At 36.5% G+C, this 16,317-nt stretch overlaps 1 protein-coding gene across 1 annotated transcript in view; it reads left to right on the top strand.

The window, feature by feature from the left end:
* Positions 1-12,301, top strand: part of KCNH8 (potassium voltage-gated channel subfamily H member 8) — a 177,240-nt gene extending 164,939 nt beyond the window's left edge. The window contains exons 15-16 of the mRNA XM_039709733.1: positions 863-939; positions 11,591-12,301. Coding sequence (XP_039565667.1) covers positions 863-939; positions 11,591-12,301 — 788 coding nt within the window. The remainder of the gene's footprint in view (positions 1-862; positions 940-11,590) is intronic.
* Positions 12,302-16,317: the final 4,016 nt, after the last annotated feature.

Below are 16,317 nucleotides of genomic sequence, written 5' to 3'. Positions count from 1 at the left end.
CAGTTTGTTGTGGGAACTGTTTTGCCATGCTTCATGCTTTAACAGAAGAATTGTACAATCTGCCTCATGCTCCCAAACCTTTGGTCATGGAAGGTGCTAAATACAAGGATAAAACTGAACATAAAAACATTCTAATACCAAACTGAAAAAAATACAAGCCATAAATATGAAGAAAACAAAGTAAAACAATACAAAACAAAAACCAACCAAACAAAAAACCCACCCAATTAATTAAGAGCCATATGTAAACATGGCTCTTAACATTTTTAAAGATATTTAGAGAAGTGGAGGGAACTATATAGATTTTTAAAAGAGTGAAAGCCTTGAATAACAAGGGGTTTTAGGAAGTCTTAAATCACCTATACCCTGAAAAGCTTGGTGAAGTAGTAGCACAAAGCAATGGAACTTATCAAGATGGGGGAAAAAAGATTTAAAAAAGAGACAGAAGGACTGTTTCCAACATCCCCTCTTTTAGAAGTAAACAGTTCCCACATAGCTAAGTATTTTCATCATGGGGGCAACTAGGACTTGTTTGAGACAAACAATATATTGTTTCTCTTAAAGCCAAGCAGGAAAATAATGATTAAATTTATTCACATTTATGATTTTTTAAAAGTGTCAAGCTGTCACGTGGATGGCACCAATGTTGTCATCTTCATTCCTTTCAGATCCGGAGTGAAGAAAGCAGTAATTGCACTTCTCTCAAACATTATAAAATGAACATTAAATACATGGTTTAATTTTCATTCTAGCCAACTGCAAAACAGGTTTAAATTTAAAGGATTGGTTAAGCGCAAGAACAGTATGATCATTTCTAAGTGATTATATTCTTGTCATTTACATGAATTTGAATTATTTTCAGAGGCTGAAATTGGTGCTGCTGTGCTCGTTATCAAAGCAGAAGAGACCAAACAGCAGATCAGCAGGCTTAATAATGAGGTAAAAAGATTTTGTGGGGGTTGAAGGATATTAGCAATGATCCAAAAAATGCTGGAGAAAACTCAGGAATATGACAAATGTGTTATAAATGAGTTTACAAAACTGGATGAGGTTCCTACATGTAGGGCAGTTTGGGGCTTTTAACTAATTCTTAGGTTAATTTTCTACATGAAATCTACATAAAAGTTTGTGTCATGCTAGGGCTAAAATCAGAGTGAGGTTAGTGTATCTGATTTTCTTAGGATTTAGTCTCTTCTGGGTATGCCTCTATTTGTCTCATTCTTCTCATTATTTCTCCAAGTTCCTTCTCCCATATTTTCTTGTTTTGATGCGTGTTGTGCTTTTAGAGAATTTCCTTGAAAGAAATGCAAATCCCTTCATGTTGACATTTACATAAAATGATTCAGATTACTTTACCTACGTTCCACTTAGGATGAAAGAGAACTTCATCCCTTGCTGCTCAAACAATATGACCTGACGAGTGCAGGGCCAATAGTGTTCAGTGGCATTTTCTATTCCTCCTGTTTAATAACTTCAAACCTGTAATCACCTATCAATCCAACACTCAGGAGCTGTTCTGTGGCTAAACTGTTTCATTTATGCAGTCCTGGCAGTACTTTAGCTAACAAAATTAAAGCAACAGACTAACTTCACAACTGTACTGCAAGACTGAAATCTGTTCCCAGCCTACTACGTCTTTCAATGTGAAAAGATTAGAGACAATTCCTTATACTTCCACATGAGGAAACATTTAAATAAGTTCCACTACACAGTTGCACTTTCCCTGAGCTCTTTGGTTACCAGAAATGTCATGGGGTTTTTTTAATTTTAACTTTTAATTTTTCCTTCTTTATAATATACATTTAATTATTAAGTTATTATTTCCCACTTACAAAGTACTGGGCTTGCAAACCTCCTTCATCCTGAGTCAGCTTAAGTTGATTAGATAACTTAAATATCCTAAACTAAGACTGCATACATGGTTAGTTAGTTACTATGGATGCATCATCTCATTTGTATGTCAAACTGTAGAGTTCAGACAAAAGTCTCATAACCCATTGACTATGGGTCATGAAAAACTATGGGTTTTTATAGAATTTGGTCAAAGAACTCAAAAAAAAAAACCCTTCAAGATGCTCATTGGCACCACCATCATGATAGAAAATTATATTTCCTATGTAATGCTTTTGAAACACTCAAGTCATATTGATTCATCCCTTTTGAGGAGAGTAATTTTTAAAATAAGAGAATGTATTATGTGGCTATCCACAAGAGGTAATTGGAAAATAGATCATGGTGACAAATATTCCAAGGCAGGCATCTTGTGGATTAAACAAACATTTCAACTGGAACAGTTCTGGGCTTGTCATTGCTTTTCTGGTGAAAAGTGAGAAATAAATAAATCTTGGAGCTGGGCAATATGTTAATCAAAAAAAAAAAAATTTCCACATGTTCAAGGTCATTTCTCTGCACATGTAATTTTAATTTTTCCCTAATAATACTATCTGAACAAAATGTTATGCAACCTGCTTGTCCACATTAATATAACACAGGCAGTAGGATTAGATTTAGATTTCATAGGTAATATTCTGGGCGAAATCCCAGAGATGGATGGGTATCCTCCAAGTCCTCCCATGGATCAAAATTTACATTGGATGCATGACTGAAAGGCTGCTTAATTGCATATTCTACATGTACTTAAGCATGCCCCAGCTGGAGTTTCTGAAGTGATAGTATGGAGTTGGTGCTTACCCAAATGATCTTCTGGGTAGCCTTGCTGATCCACAGTAGCTGCAGCTTGAAGTTTTTTGTTGTTGTATAAAGTATAGAATATTTTTAGACCCAGTGCTTTCATCATTCCATCATTTGATGATGACCAGTAATGGGAACTTAGCCGTGATGCTGCAGCAGACTACTAGCAGTAGTTAAAATACCAGCAGAGTCTGAAACAAAGCTCTCTATTAAAGACATGAAGTCTCCTCCTGGAAAAGAAAATATGAGAAAATAGGTCACAAGTAACCAGCAGCAGTAAACACTGTCATTCATACATTTTCCAGTGGAGATCAGAAATCAATGAATGAATGCAAAAATAACTGCTTTCATGAAAGGCAATTGTATTACAACACTTCACTAGTTACCTTAGAAACATTTAATCTGTTTGGGGGGGGGGGGGAATAGACACGTGTCTTTCCATTCAGACTTTCAATAAAGTCTCTTGTTAGCAAAAAAAGTAGTTACCTCAGAGAAAAATCTACAAAATTAGCTATACCTAGCTGAGCTCTTGGCAGTATTTTAGATACATAGCATTCACTACATAATCCAAAGGCCATTTCATTTACCTAAGAGAGTAACAGAAGTCAGTGCCTTGGTTTCACTTCTCAGATTTCTTTACTTTAGTAGTAAAGGATGCACAGATTTCCTCTAAGGAGAGTAGTCTCCAGAGTCAGCACAGTGGATGGGAGACAAACTTGAACACACCCCCAATTGCTGTTGTACAGCTCCATGGTTTGGCTGCTCAGCCAGTTAACCACCTTCTTCACTTCCTCACCTAACTTCGCTGTTCATTGAGCATCCAAGCTGATACAGGAATTTCCTCCCAGTTCAGTATTTCAAGGTAGAGTGGAATAGGAAGACTTTATCTCCTGTCATGTTTGTCCTTTCCTCTTAGAATAAATAATCACTGAATAAGGCAGGCATGCTATTCATTATAGTCCAGTAACACCAGTATATGGCAGGTGAGAGCTACGGTTCAGGTTCTTGTTCTGGTAAAAACACACTTATTTAAACAATTATTTCAAGATTAGGTTACTAAATATTTACCAGCACTGTACATTTGCTGAGTTGGGAAGAGCTTGATTCAAAGATCTGGTCCAAACTAAGCAGAGCAAGAATTCAGGAAGAGTATTCTGCCTTACAAGTCTGTGTCCCTCTTTTACAGAGATCTCTACATATGACCTGGTCTTTCCAATGCATTTGTCTGCAAAGGCTGATCAAATTAGTGTATCTGAACATTTATCATATTTTCAGAGGCACCATTTACCTGATGCAATCATAGATAAATACTAAGGAGCCCACAAAGTAAAAATAGGAAACCACTAAGAAGATTTTCTGAGGTATACAGACGGACAAGACATTTAGATTAAAGCACGTGCCTATCACTGTTCCATTGCCTGTATCCAATAAGGCTTTTAACTCTCTATCATTTGAATGACACTGTATAAAAAGAGCACAGAAATACTTGTACTTTGATTCAGTTAGAAAAACCCAAACCTGAATTATTTAAAACAGTTCAGTTAAAATAAGAAAAATACCCAATATTTAGTCATATTCCCCCCCTAATTACATGTACACATTCTCCATTTAAAAACATGGTCCATGATTTTGAGATCATAAAAAAGCCATTTTATACAGCACATGAAGACAAACTCAGATTGCTTCATCATGTCCCTTGGTTTCCTCATATGTAACCCAGCTTCAATGCAGCCTCCCTCAGCTTCAGAAATCTGGGGACTGATTCCATGTTTTACCACATTAGTAGATCCCACAATTACAGTACTCAAACAGTATAATGAGCACAGTACTCACATTTCTCCCATTCAGCTGAAAAACAAACATGAGGAAATATGAATAGGGTCAGGTTTTGAGCTAGGTAATTGCCTTCTATTTAGCTCCACATTGAAGCACTTAGTGGAAATTCAGCTATTTTTAATTTTAGGTTTTTTAAATGCAAGTACTTAAAATAAGCATCTGGCACTTATGCAGAACAGAGAAAATATATTCACGGGGATATTTAACTTTCCTGTAACAAAAAGAACAATCTTAAACAAATATGTTTATTTTCCAGATCATAAATTTTATGCATATTTTATTTTTAAATGTATTTCAACTCCAGCTGCCAAAAGAACAATCCCATTCTCCTCTCGGTACAGAAAAAATGCATTTTTAATATTACAAATATATGCAAGTGTTAGTCAAGGCCACTAAAGAAAATTTGGTGAAGCCAGTCAGGCTTCTAGTTTTACATAGGGGATATACTGTTAAAGTTCAATTTGTGACTTGAGAGTTCATATAATGAACTCGCTTGACTTAGAGTAATTAAAGATATGTTCTTCTTAACAAGTTCATAACTATATCATCACACAAGAGAAATCACTTTGCAGCAAGGTTATCCCAGGGATTTGGTTTGTAAAATATTTTTCAATCAAGAAAATGTGGCAAAAAGTGAACTAATGGCAGTTATAGATGATGGAAACTATTAAAAGTAATCTATCCATTTTGGATTTTAGACATGTAAATTTCATATTAATGCAAAACCATAAAACCAAGTATCATTTGTATGAAGAAATAAAAGCTTTCTAAACTATACATGCAGACTAAATTAACTTTGCTTACTGAGATTTTTAAAAATACTTCTTCTCTTTTAGCATTGACATTAATGTTCCCAAAGAACCTTGTTATTTTTTCTCTACTCTCATACTTTGATTGCTGTAGAGACCTAATCTTTCCAGCTAACTTTTTTTCTTCTTTTAATGTTAGTTTAATAGGTATTGGCTGATGAAGGTAACAAAAATAGTTGATGCTCTGAAGCTTAGATTATATTTTTTTAAGCAGAACACACTGTACATACATGACATGAGTTCCATGTGCTGTGGTGTGTCCCTGACACTTTTCCGTGGTGGAAAGGCTCCTGAGACAAAGGAATTAACCAAGAGGCTGCCATGCAGTCTACAAATCAACTGGACACCAAAAGCTGACTTCAAATTTGAATAAAAAATATTTTTACCATGATAGATGATGACAATTGTCCAGTTAATATCTAACAGGAATTTCAAAATGTTTCTGTACTCATAAGATCTATTTTCCCAACATCTGAATGTCAACGCCTGTGGATATGCAAGTTCCTAAGTTCTGCTTTTTTTTTTTTTTTTTGCCTAGATCATAGGAAAAAGTTGATTGGTGTTCTCTTTCTAAAGTAAATTTATTCTGGAAACATGCTATTCCACCAGATCTCAGCAAACCAAATTCCTTTTGACTTTCTTTGCCCATTACATTTGCTAAAAGCTCTTCACTGGTATAATTTTCTTTTGAATTGTCTTTACATCTTTGAAGTCACTGACAAAGTACACAATGTCAAGCAGCCTTAGTAATTCCTTGTGATGAAACCCCCCTTCTAAAGTTCAATTAAAGGTACGCTGTTTGTATATCCTGGGAATATGATTAATGCCCACAAAGTGTCATTCAACAGACCTCCACAGACATTTTTCTATAATACTCTGCATAGGCAGAATATTATATTCATGTCTCTGACATTTTCTTTTCAGATATAATGTTTAACATTTATCTTTCTTGAATTTCATATTACTGATATTTAAAAGTGAACATGAATTCCATTTAAACATTAAAAATAAACATTAAATAAAAACAGATCGGGATAGGGTGCTAAAAAGAATATCTTAAAATGTCCATGGATGACAGCTAGATATCAGTCATAAATCATACTAATCATGCAAGAATCCAGTTTATGGTGATTATGTCCCGTGCATATTTTCTTGTAGTTCTAGAAGAATGTCAGGTGGACAGTAATATCTTAGAAGTCTTCTGACAAGGTGTATATTATGTTTAAAGTTTCTTCTTATATTTTAAAATAGCTTTTCAGTTAAAGAAAATAATTACAGCCTTGCCATAATTTATATCTAAGAACCATAATGTTTCTGGTTCTCTTTTAAATATTCCTTTAACTGATTATAGAAATTGTCTGCTTGATATTTTTGCCCAATATCATACATACTACCTCAGGTTTCCTTTCATCAGTACATATTGCCAGCTTCTCCTCTCCCAACCACCTGAGATTTCCACAATCCTCCATTTTCTCTCAATCAACAGCTAGTCAGTCAGTTTGGCCCTGGTAATTTTTAATTCCTCAAAGCAGTAATTTCCAAACCTGATTTTCTTATTGCCACCATTATGCTGACACCATCCTGATTCTTTGCCAATCTGAAGGCAGAGTCCACATCAAACAATCATAGAATCATGAAATGGTTTGGGTTGGAAGGGTCATAAAGATCGCCCAGTTCCAGCCCCCCTGCCAAGCACAGTGACACCTTCCACTAGACCAGGTTGCTCAGAGCCCCATCCAGCCTGGCCTTGAACACCTTGAGGGATGTGGGGCACCCACAGCTTCCCTGTGCAATCTGTTCCTGTGCTTCACCATGCTCACTGTAAAGAATTTCTTCCTAATATTTAAACTAAACCTACTGCCTTTCAGTTTGAAGTCATTACCCCTTGTCCTATCACTACATCCTCTTGTAAATGATCCCTCTCCATCTTTCTTGTAGCCTTCCTTTAGGTACTGGAAGGTTATTTCAAAGCCTTCTCTCTTCCAGGCTGAAAAATCCCAATTCTCTCAGCCTCTCTGTAGCAGACAGATGCTACATACCACCTCCCTTCTCCTTCCCACCAGATTCACTCCCAGTGAAGAGCCACAAATTATTATTAAAACTGCAGTTTGGGAGCCCCTTTTCCTGACTGAATTTCATGGGATGCCTGCTAACTTGAATATATTTAAATACTCTAGTCCTTTATACTTCTCTCATTTATCCTTCTGTTTAATAGCAATAATCTTGGTGTCCTAATTTACCCAGACTGGTGACTGGAACTACCAAAGAGCTGGCTAGAGAATAAGCAAATGACCAAATTTCCTACTCTTACGTGGCAAAGCCAATTGCACAACCTTCCAGATTCCTGGATTTATGTCACTGAAACTAAATCATCATATCATTGCACAAATCCTATAGATTTAGTCTGAACTCAGATTAGCTACACTGGATTTATTTTTCTGCAACTAGCTTTGTTCCTAAAGCCATTAAATCAAAAATGTCAGTCACCACAATACCAACAGCCACAGAGCTGCTGATAGATGATCAATGAAGTGTCTGTGTCTGCTCAATTCTTGTTTCATTCATTCAACAACACAGTCAGTAAGAAACAGAATACCAGCAGTTAGTCAATCAGAGCTTCAAAGGCAACTCATTCTAGCTGAAAATCTCCCTGACTTAATGAAAAACCAGAATAGAAGAAGCAATGAAAGACCAAGCAAGGGAACAGAGAAGCTGCCATATGCAGTGCAAGCCAGGGAACTCCTCCACTTTGCCAAAATGCAGCTTCCATTTCTCAATAAACCAATATTCATCTTCATTTTGGGAGTTTGGAAAGAGTCAAAGCAGGAAGACATCTGGGTCTAAAGTTTGAATTTCAAAAGGGAGTAAACACAGGGAGAGAAAAATATGTACAAATAAGAATCTAATCAGCTTCCAATCAGAAAAAGTCTTATTTTACCCATTATTTAATTTAGGGTTCATATATTAAAGTCACCCTAGGACATTCAGAATTATCCAGGAACAGGGATGAGAGCTAGGCATTCCAGTTTAAAATTTGTCTTTAAAAAATAGATATTGGAATATATAATGGGAAGAAAAAGAAATCTGTTTAGCCATTTAAACAAGAACAAGCATCACACCTTTCCTACCTAACTACATGGAACAAAATACTCAAACTTCTCAACAGTTTAATACTGGTAGTAAAGAAAAATACTCTTTCTTCTGCAACTGTCAAAGTAATTTTAAAATACAAAATACATCTACTAAAATTATATTTTAACCTCTATTTTGAATATATTCTTTCCTGATAAAATAGTCTACTAAAAATGCACCAGCACATTGCTTTCAACCAGTTTGAGAAGCACCTCTTGCTACTTGAAGTTAAATCTGTATAGAATCCAGTTTCTACATCCAGAAACATTGCAATATCTTTTTCAAGTCCTAGGAAGTGTTAAGGCAGCATTTTGAGTATATTTGGGATCTCAGAGATAATTTTAAAGCTGTCTGCCTAGCACAGCAGGAACCATTTGTACCAGTAGCTGTTTTGCCTAGCAATAATCAGTGAGCTCCTGAAAAGAGTGCAGCCTTAGTGGTATGCCAGGAATTAGTCCTTTTTCCTCAGGAAGAAACCATACTGCTTTCAATTTCTCTTTCATAGACTTAAAATTCCTTTGGCTTTTAATCCCAGTTCTTTTGCACTTTCTCAAACACTGTGAAATTGTTAAGAGTACTGATAACATTTTTTCCCCTGTTACACCTTTTTATTTGTATCTGCTCAGGGATCTCTTCAGGGTAAAAAAAAAAATAATAGCATAAACAGTGTAATGTTGGTAGGAACACTAATAGTATGCTATGCATGTGTAGAACTACAATAATGTAGAGACATATGATAATTAATATGGATATAGATACTGGATGTTTAATCTTGTAATCTTTTGTTTATGTGACATCCAGAATAGGTCCCAACAGGTCTTACTAACTGATAGTGTTGAATTAAGTTTGGCATGACTACTCTGACTATCATACTACTGGAAACCATTAAAGCCTACTTTATAGAGGTTTATCAAGTAAATCCCTATGTTGGTGCAAAAGCAAATTTGTGAGAAGAAAACACTCTGTGACCTAGCTGATAAATCAAAAATAGAGTATCTGGGCACTAGAGCAAGTTGTAATGAACAGAAATTCAGGGCTGCCACAAGTGCTGATACTGGGATTGATTTTTGCTGTATTTTCTTAATGATTTGGCAAAGGAAACATGTTAAATGATGATTCAACTTCTAAAAAGCTCATAAGTGATGAGAAATGGAAAACAAAAATGAGGATCAAACCAAACAAGACATTTTAAAATTGCAGATATTTTCACACAGCATTCATAGTCTAGGTAAGGTACATACTCATAAAGTAGTGTCAATATTTTTATTTGCACACCTGCAGAAAGCCCTGAAAAAAATGATGCAAGTTGGGAAGTTATGCACAGAAAATTGTTGCTGTATCCACGAGGTGTAGGGGCCAGTGAGGATCCCAGAAAGAACTGATGACCAGTGAATCTAGATAGCCGTGAGTTTGATTGTCTGTCTTCCCCCATCCTTCCCAAAACCTCTTTTGGAGGTTTTGCAATATCATTTCCTAGGGTCCAACAGAACACAGGAGTTCTTGTGAAGCTGATTTGTCCAGAAATCTCACTGTGTTTTCTCACAGTCTGATGGTACCAAGAACCTTCACTGGGTGCTCTGACCACACAGGAAGCCTGCTCACAGAGCACTTTGGCAGCATATTTTAATTTCTCACATTAACTGAAGTTACCAGGCATTCAAAGCTTAATCTCTGCTGGCAGAAGAGAATCTCATGGTATTTTCTATCTACCATGACTCAATTAGACAATGAGGTAGAAAGAAAAAGAAGTGCAGAGACAGAGATCCTGTCACCTGCCACTCAAAACTCTCTTCCCTTTAAGGATTTTCTCTCCAGAGGCAGTGTGATCATTAGAAAATTATTAAACAAGAAGCTCAGAGAAAAATAAATAGATCTGTAGGAGCTGTATTGGAGCTTCCTACTTTCTTCTCCGAATTTCTTTATAATTATTGTGCCTGTAATAACACAATCAAACTCAGCCTGAAATGTATTTCCAGCAGATTTCTTCAGAGCTATCCTGACAGAACAATGAAAATTAGTCTGTGTAGGTCATCTAATCAGTGGTGTCTCTACTTGAGATCAAAGAAAAGCTCCCTGAATTATTTTCTTTTTGACATGTGGCTTGAAGATGAATGCACAGTCATGTCTTTTTTTCAACAGAGTAGCACCAGTATGAGAAACTCTATTTTAATGATAATGATAGTGCTATGACCTAAGATAGATTGATAACTACCATGGAGACAAATTTACTTTCTACCCTTCAAAATTATGTGTGTTACTTTTATGTTTGAGCTAGACTTTTCTTTGCTCAGAACACCCTTACAAAGGCCTAAAAATATGTCCCCATTAATGTTCAAATGCCAGTCAATTTTAAAACACAAGTTCAGAACTTGCCAGTCCAATACCCACCCAAAACAGCAGTGTTGAGAAAAGACTTCATGTACTTCATGAAACCAAATGGGTGCTACCAGTAGTTTCAGCATTTAAGATAAAAGGTCTAATAAAAAATCTGATTGTTCCTTTTGCGCACACACCAGAGAAATTTATGCAATGGATTAATGTCTGTTATATGTAGTACCTTTCAAGCGTACTCAAAAATGCATGGAAACTAACTGCTTCACAATCTTTTATATTTTTTAAATAATTAGAGGTAACAAGTGGGTTTTAGAGTTTCCAGTTTTTCCTCCTTTTTTTTTTTGTTTTTAGTAGTAGTCCACAGCTGAGAGTATGGATTTCTTTTATTTTCCTATGAAGACGGCATTATACTTCACATGTATTTCTAAACATAATTTCACAAGACCTCATTTTTATGTAATTCATCAGCATGAAATTGTTTAAAAACAAAGTTTTATGGTTTAAACTATTTAAACCATATTGATTAAGAAAATATTGATGTCATACTGCATCTGGAAATCATCTCAGTTCTCACCCTATGATCAGTTTTTATATGCAAAGAATAATTTCAAGTCAGGTGGATTAAAGTAGCTGGAATGACTATTTCCCACATATACACTAGCAAAATTCATTTCTACACTGTGCCAAAGATGAGAGTTGCTATTGCTAGAAAGAAAAGAGGGATGTATGTACATATTTTAGGCATGGTGGGTGAATAAATACTGTGATATTTTGCCCTTTCACAACAGATGACATCTTTAAGTCAAGAAGTCTCACAACTACGTAAGGATATGAAAAATGTGATGCATCTTCTGGAAAACCTGCTCACGTCCCAGAAGCCTCCAGGATTCTGTGCTGTGCACAGCCTATCTCGAAGTCCCACACTGGACAGTCTGCAGCCTCGAGTGGCTTGGACTACACATCAACCCTGCTCGCACATGCAAGCTGGGAACTTCACTTGCACCAAAGCACAACTTTGTCGTGGAAACACACTATGTGACATTTGGAATACAGATCTGTCTTCTGTAGGCAGCAGTCCCCAAAGGACTGAACCCAACCTGCAAAATTCTATGGATGGTGAACTTTATTATACAACAGGCCTTCAAAATTCCCCTTCCCAGTATCAGGTAATTCAGAAAGACAATCTGCAGTTTTTAAGAAGCACCTCTCCCCATTCAGACACTACCCTGACTCCTCTTCAGTCTATTTCAGCAACGCTTTCTCCTTCAGTATGCTCTTCATCAGAGACATCACTGCACCTAGTGCTGCCCAGCAGATCAGAGGAAGGGAGTTTTAGCCAAGGAGCAATCAGCTCACTAAGTCTTGAAAACCTGCCAGGATCATGGGACCTGGAAGGAACAGCCGGAGTAACTTCTGCACAGACCCCAGATTTCCCAGTAGACATTGTGACAAGCACAAGGGATGTTAAAGATAAAGACTGCCAAGCCATAGATGTATGAGAAACAGTGAAGTGGTACTCAAAGCATGTTCCACAGCTGCCAGTTTTAAATGTAGAGAGTACTGCATGACTGCTTTACTTGATCCCTGTTTTGGTGATCATGGAGACTTACAAACATGAAAATTCGGACTTATAGAAAGTAAGAAAAGGTAATGGTTCATACTATAGGATAAACAATAAATTTCTAGATTCTAGAAGCATGTTGAAAAAACATTTTGAATACAGATATAAGTTGTCTGTTTGACAGACTTTTGTGATAGTCCAAAGACCCTGAGGGTCAGAGCAGCTGGAAGTCTAGCACAAAGAACCGTCATGGGTGGCTTTTGTTCATTGAAGCAAAGGTTTTCTCTGAGTGTCTGACTGTTGTTTCCAAACAATATCTATGGCACTGTTTGCTTCAGGTGATCGTGGGTCCTGCTGGTCTTTTTGTCAAGTTGTGTGAAGGCAAAGGACATTCGCTGCATGTCATCTAGACAATCAACCAAATAGAGCTGCTAGAGAGTGCTTAGATGTTGCACGTTATTTGTCATGTAAATGAAACCTCTTAATTTATCTAAAAACACTATTTTTATATACTTGGTAAGAAACATGTACCTAAAAATTATTTAAAATATTTATAAAGAGAATAAGAGTTTGGTTTCATTTTGGTAAAAGCTTGCAGTTTTACAAGAAATGAACTACCATCGTGTATTAGATCAAATACTATTTATTGTTAAGATATCATGTAGTTTACAAATGGCTTCCCTTTTATGTGCATGCAATTTGCAATGAATGTACTCATTCTGGTGGAATACAAATAAATTAAGGTATTAATTTATTTTTAAAAATAAAAGAGCTGGAATGTTTTATCCTATAAAAAGGTATCACTACTTAAAAAGTGAGTTGTTATACTGATAACATTAAGTACTCTTGGGTTGTGCCTTAGCATTACATTGTCATTTGTAAGACCGAGTAAGTCAATATTTTAAAATACATTCGTTTAGGGACGTTATATCCGGTTAAGAACATTAAAAGGGATGAAAACCAATGAGCAAACTGAGGAATATTAAATATGAAAATTACAATTTTAGTAAGTCTGAATGAAAGAATTAAGATTATGTAGCTAATTATTAATTGATCTTTTTGTTTCATCTCTAAAAACTAGCTTTGACTTTTAGTCAGATTTTTTTTAAAAAGAGATACTACAGGCTTGGAAAATTATTTAATCCACAACCTGACTTAATGCCCCCTCAATATTTTTTTCTGGTATTTAATGTACTAGAAACATATTGCTACAGTGCAACCAAGGCTACAGATTTGCATTGGAATTTTGATTTTTATATATAAAGATGTGCAGTGAGCATGAAATTTACATATCATTTAACAAGCTTTCTAAAAAAGCATGCTTACAAGCCAAAATAAATGTCCTAAAATGGATAAGTAAGCTGAGTTATATTTAATAATTGCAAACTTGTGGCTATCAAATTAAAATTTTTATAGAGCACAGATTTAGGCTTAACTTCCTTAAGAGGTGGTTTTGGTGGGATTTTTAGTGGAAACTTCAAAGACAGAATATATTTTAACATGTGGCCGTGTGTGGAAACACAAAGCCCAGCTGATAATCTGTGCCCAACCTACATCCTTTCACAGCCATTTTCCTACTGATACAAATTAGGGATGAAGTGTCGTCTCTCATTTTGGGCTACCTGAACTTTGCCAGTGTGTCTACACCTCAATGTGAGTGTTTGTATACAGGGTTTCTTACTTTCCCTTTATTCCAGATTTTACTTAGTTTAAGGTTAAATAGAGAAGTACTGATTAAATAAAGAATATCCCAGAAATTTTAAAAAATAATAAAATATTAATTGATAGTAGCAAATACAGCAGCAAGTACAGTTCTGTGGTATTTCTGCAAACAGTTCTGGTTCACCTTTAGCCATCTGCTGCCACCCACCCCACTTCAGCACTGGGCAGGAGGCTGAGGGAGGCTGCCTGCTCCCCAATCCCAGGGCAGGAACCCCACCTCACCTCAGCACACTACAGCCACAGTCCTCTCCTCACCACAAGGCATATCTCCTTGAGGATGCATGGATACCTGCTGCACAGCTGTCCACAAATCCTGATTCTTCTGCCTACCATATTCCAGTTATTGACTGACAATGCACAAGCACACCATGCCTAGTTCCTAATATCACTTAACAATTGTCACTGCCCATATAAATTGAGAGAAGCATTTGCTTTCTCATTTTATGACATATAAATCATTATGTATGTGCATTAAAATTTTGGCTTTTTTTTTTCCCAGTATAAACACTGGTGTCATGAGATTAAAACCAAATGTTTTGTCCTGGAGTTTTTGTGCCAGTTGTGTATGAAAGTTTAAAAACGTCAATGGAAATACAAAAATCCTCTTTGCATACACAGCCTAAGCTTTAGTGTTGTACATTTTATTCACAAACAAAATAAAAATGCATGTGCAGTAATTACCTAGAAATAGCACCAGGATATCTGTTCTAAGTTGTTCCTTGTTTCTGCAACTGTCAAGCACATCCCAAACAAAGCTGGCAAACACTGTACTGGCCATAGTTTCAAGGAATACACCAGAACTGCAGAGACTCTGTAAATGAGCATCACACAGGTGAGTGCACTGCCTTCCAAGGAAAAGCTCAAGGAACTTCAGACAAGGCAAGAACAACACCTTCATTCCAGGTGTTGTGGTTTAACTCCAGCCAGCACTCAGCCCCATGCCACCACTCACTCATTTCCTTCCTGTCAGTATAAGCAGCAAAGTTGGAAAAGGAAAAGGCAGAAAATGCATGGGTTGAGATAAGGACAGTTTAACAGGGAAAGCAAAAGCCATGCCTGCAAACAAGGCAAAGCAGGGAATGAATTCACTGCTTCCTGTGGGCAGCAGGTGTTCAGCCATCTCCAGGAGAGCAGGACTCAGTCATGCATAACTGTGACTTGGGAAGACAAACACCATCACTCCAAATGTTCCTCCCTGCCTTCCTCTTCCTCCTGCTTTAGTATGCTCAGCATGGCACCATATGGTATGGAATGTCCCTTGGGTAAGTTGGAGTCAGCTGTCCTGGCTGTGTCCCCTCCAACTTCCTGAGCACCCCTCGCTGCTGGGTAGGGGGAGGAATAGAAAAGGCCTTGGCTCTGTGTTAGCCTTGCTCAGCGTTAGCAAAAACCCTTTCATCACCCTGTTTCAGCACAAATTCAAACCATAGCCCCATACCAGCTGCTGTGAAGAGCTGGTATGAAGAGCTGTGTGAAGCAAATTAAAATTCCCAGCCAAGACCAGCACACCTGCCCAAAGTCAAGTAAAGAGGAAGGTCTTGAAGAGTTGTACTATTTTAAACTCCCTGACAGCATCATAATATGAAAGTCCCAGGAAAATAATTCCTCAAGCAGCTTTTGTTGGAAAGTATCTGCAAGCAGTGCAAAACATTTCACTTTTGAAGGTGAAATGACAATTCACAGAGACAAATATGAAGGCTTATATTTTTTGAATGGAACAGTATCCAAGCAAGACTACCATGGACATAATAATTCTAACACAGAGTGATCATTGAGGATATCTGGGATTAAAGCAACAACCACTGTAATATTAATATGTCACCTTCAAAAGATTCTCAATATGAAAATTAATACAAGCATCCCATGCCCTAACATCCAACCACCCAGCTGAGACAATTGAATTTATTCTTTTTTACACTAAGCTTTACAAAAAAAATTTTTAAATTGTTTTTGTTAAGGATTGTCTTCTTATCTAATTCTGCATCCGTTTACTTCCTAAATTTGCTACATTTATTTCCTTTCTTGCATTTACCATCACTGTCTGTGTCTTCTTCTGTAGAGTAACTATTTTTTTCCATCTCTATTTGTTTCCTCATCTTTTTTCCCACTTATTCAGTTTTATATTCTCTTTCTAACTTCATCAAACTCAATAATGTCTTTCATTTCCTGGCAGTTTTTCTATTAAGAATCATCCTAAGTCTGCCACTAATAAACTAAACATTCACTGAACTCTGT

Source organism: Passer montanus, unplaced genomic scaffold (genome assembly GCF_014805655.1).
Source record: "Passer montanus isolate IOZ18808 unplaced genomic scaffold, ASM1480565v1 scaffold10, whole genome shotgun sequence".
NCBI lineage: Eukaryota > Metazoa > Chordata > Aves > Passeriformes > Passeridae > Passer > Passer montanus.
This window is presented reverse-complemented; position numbering and strand designations above follow the sequence as displayed.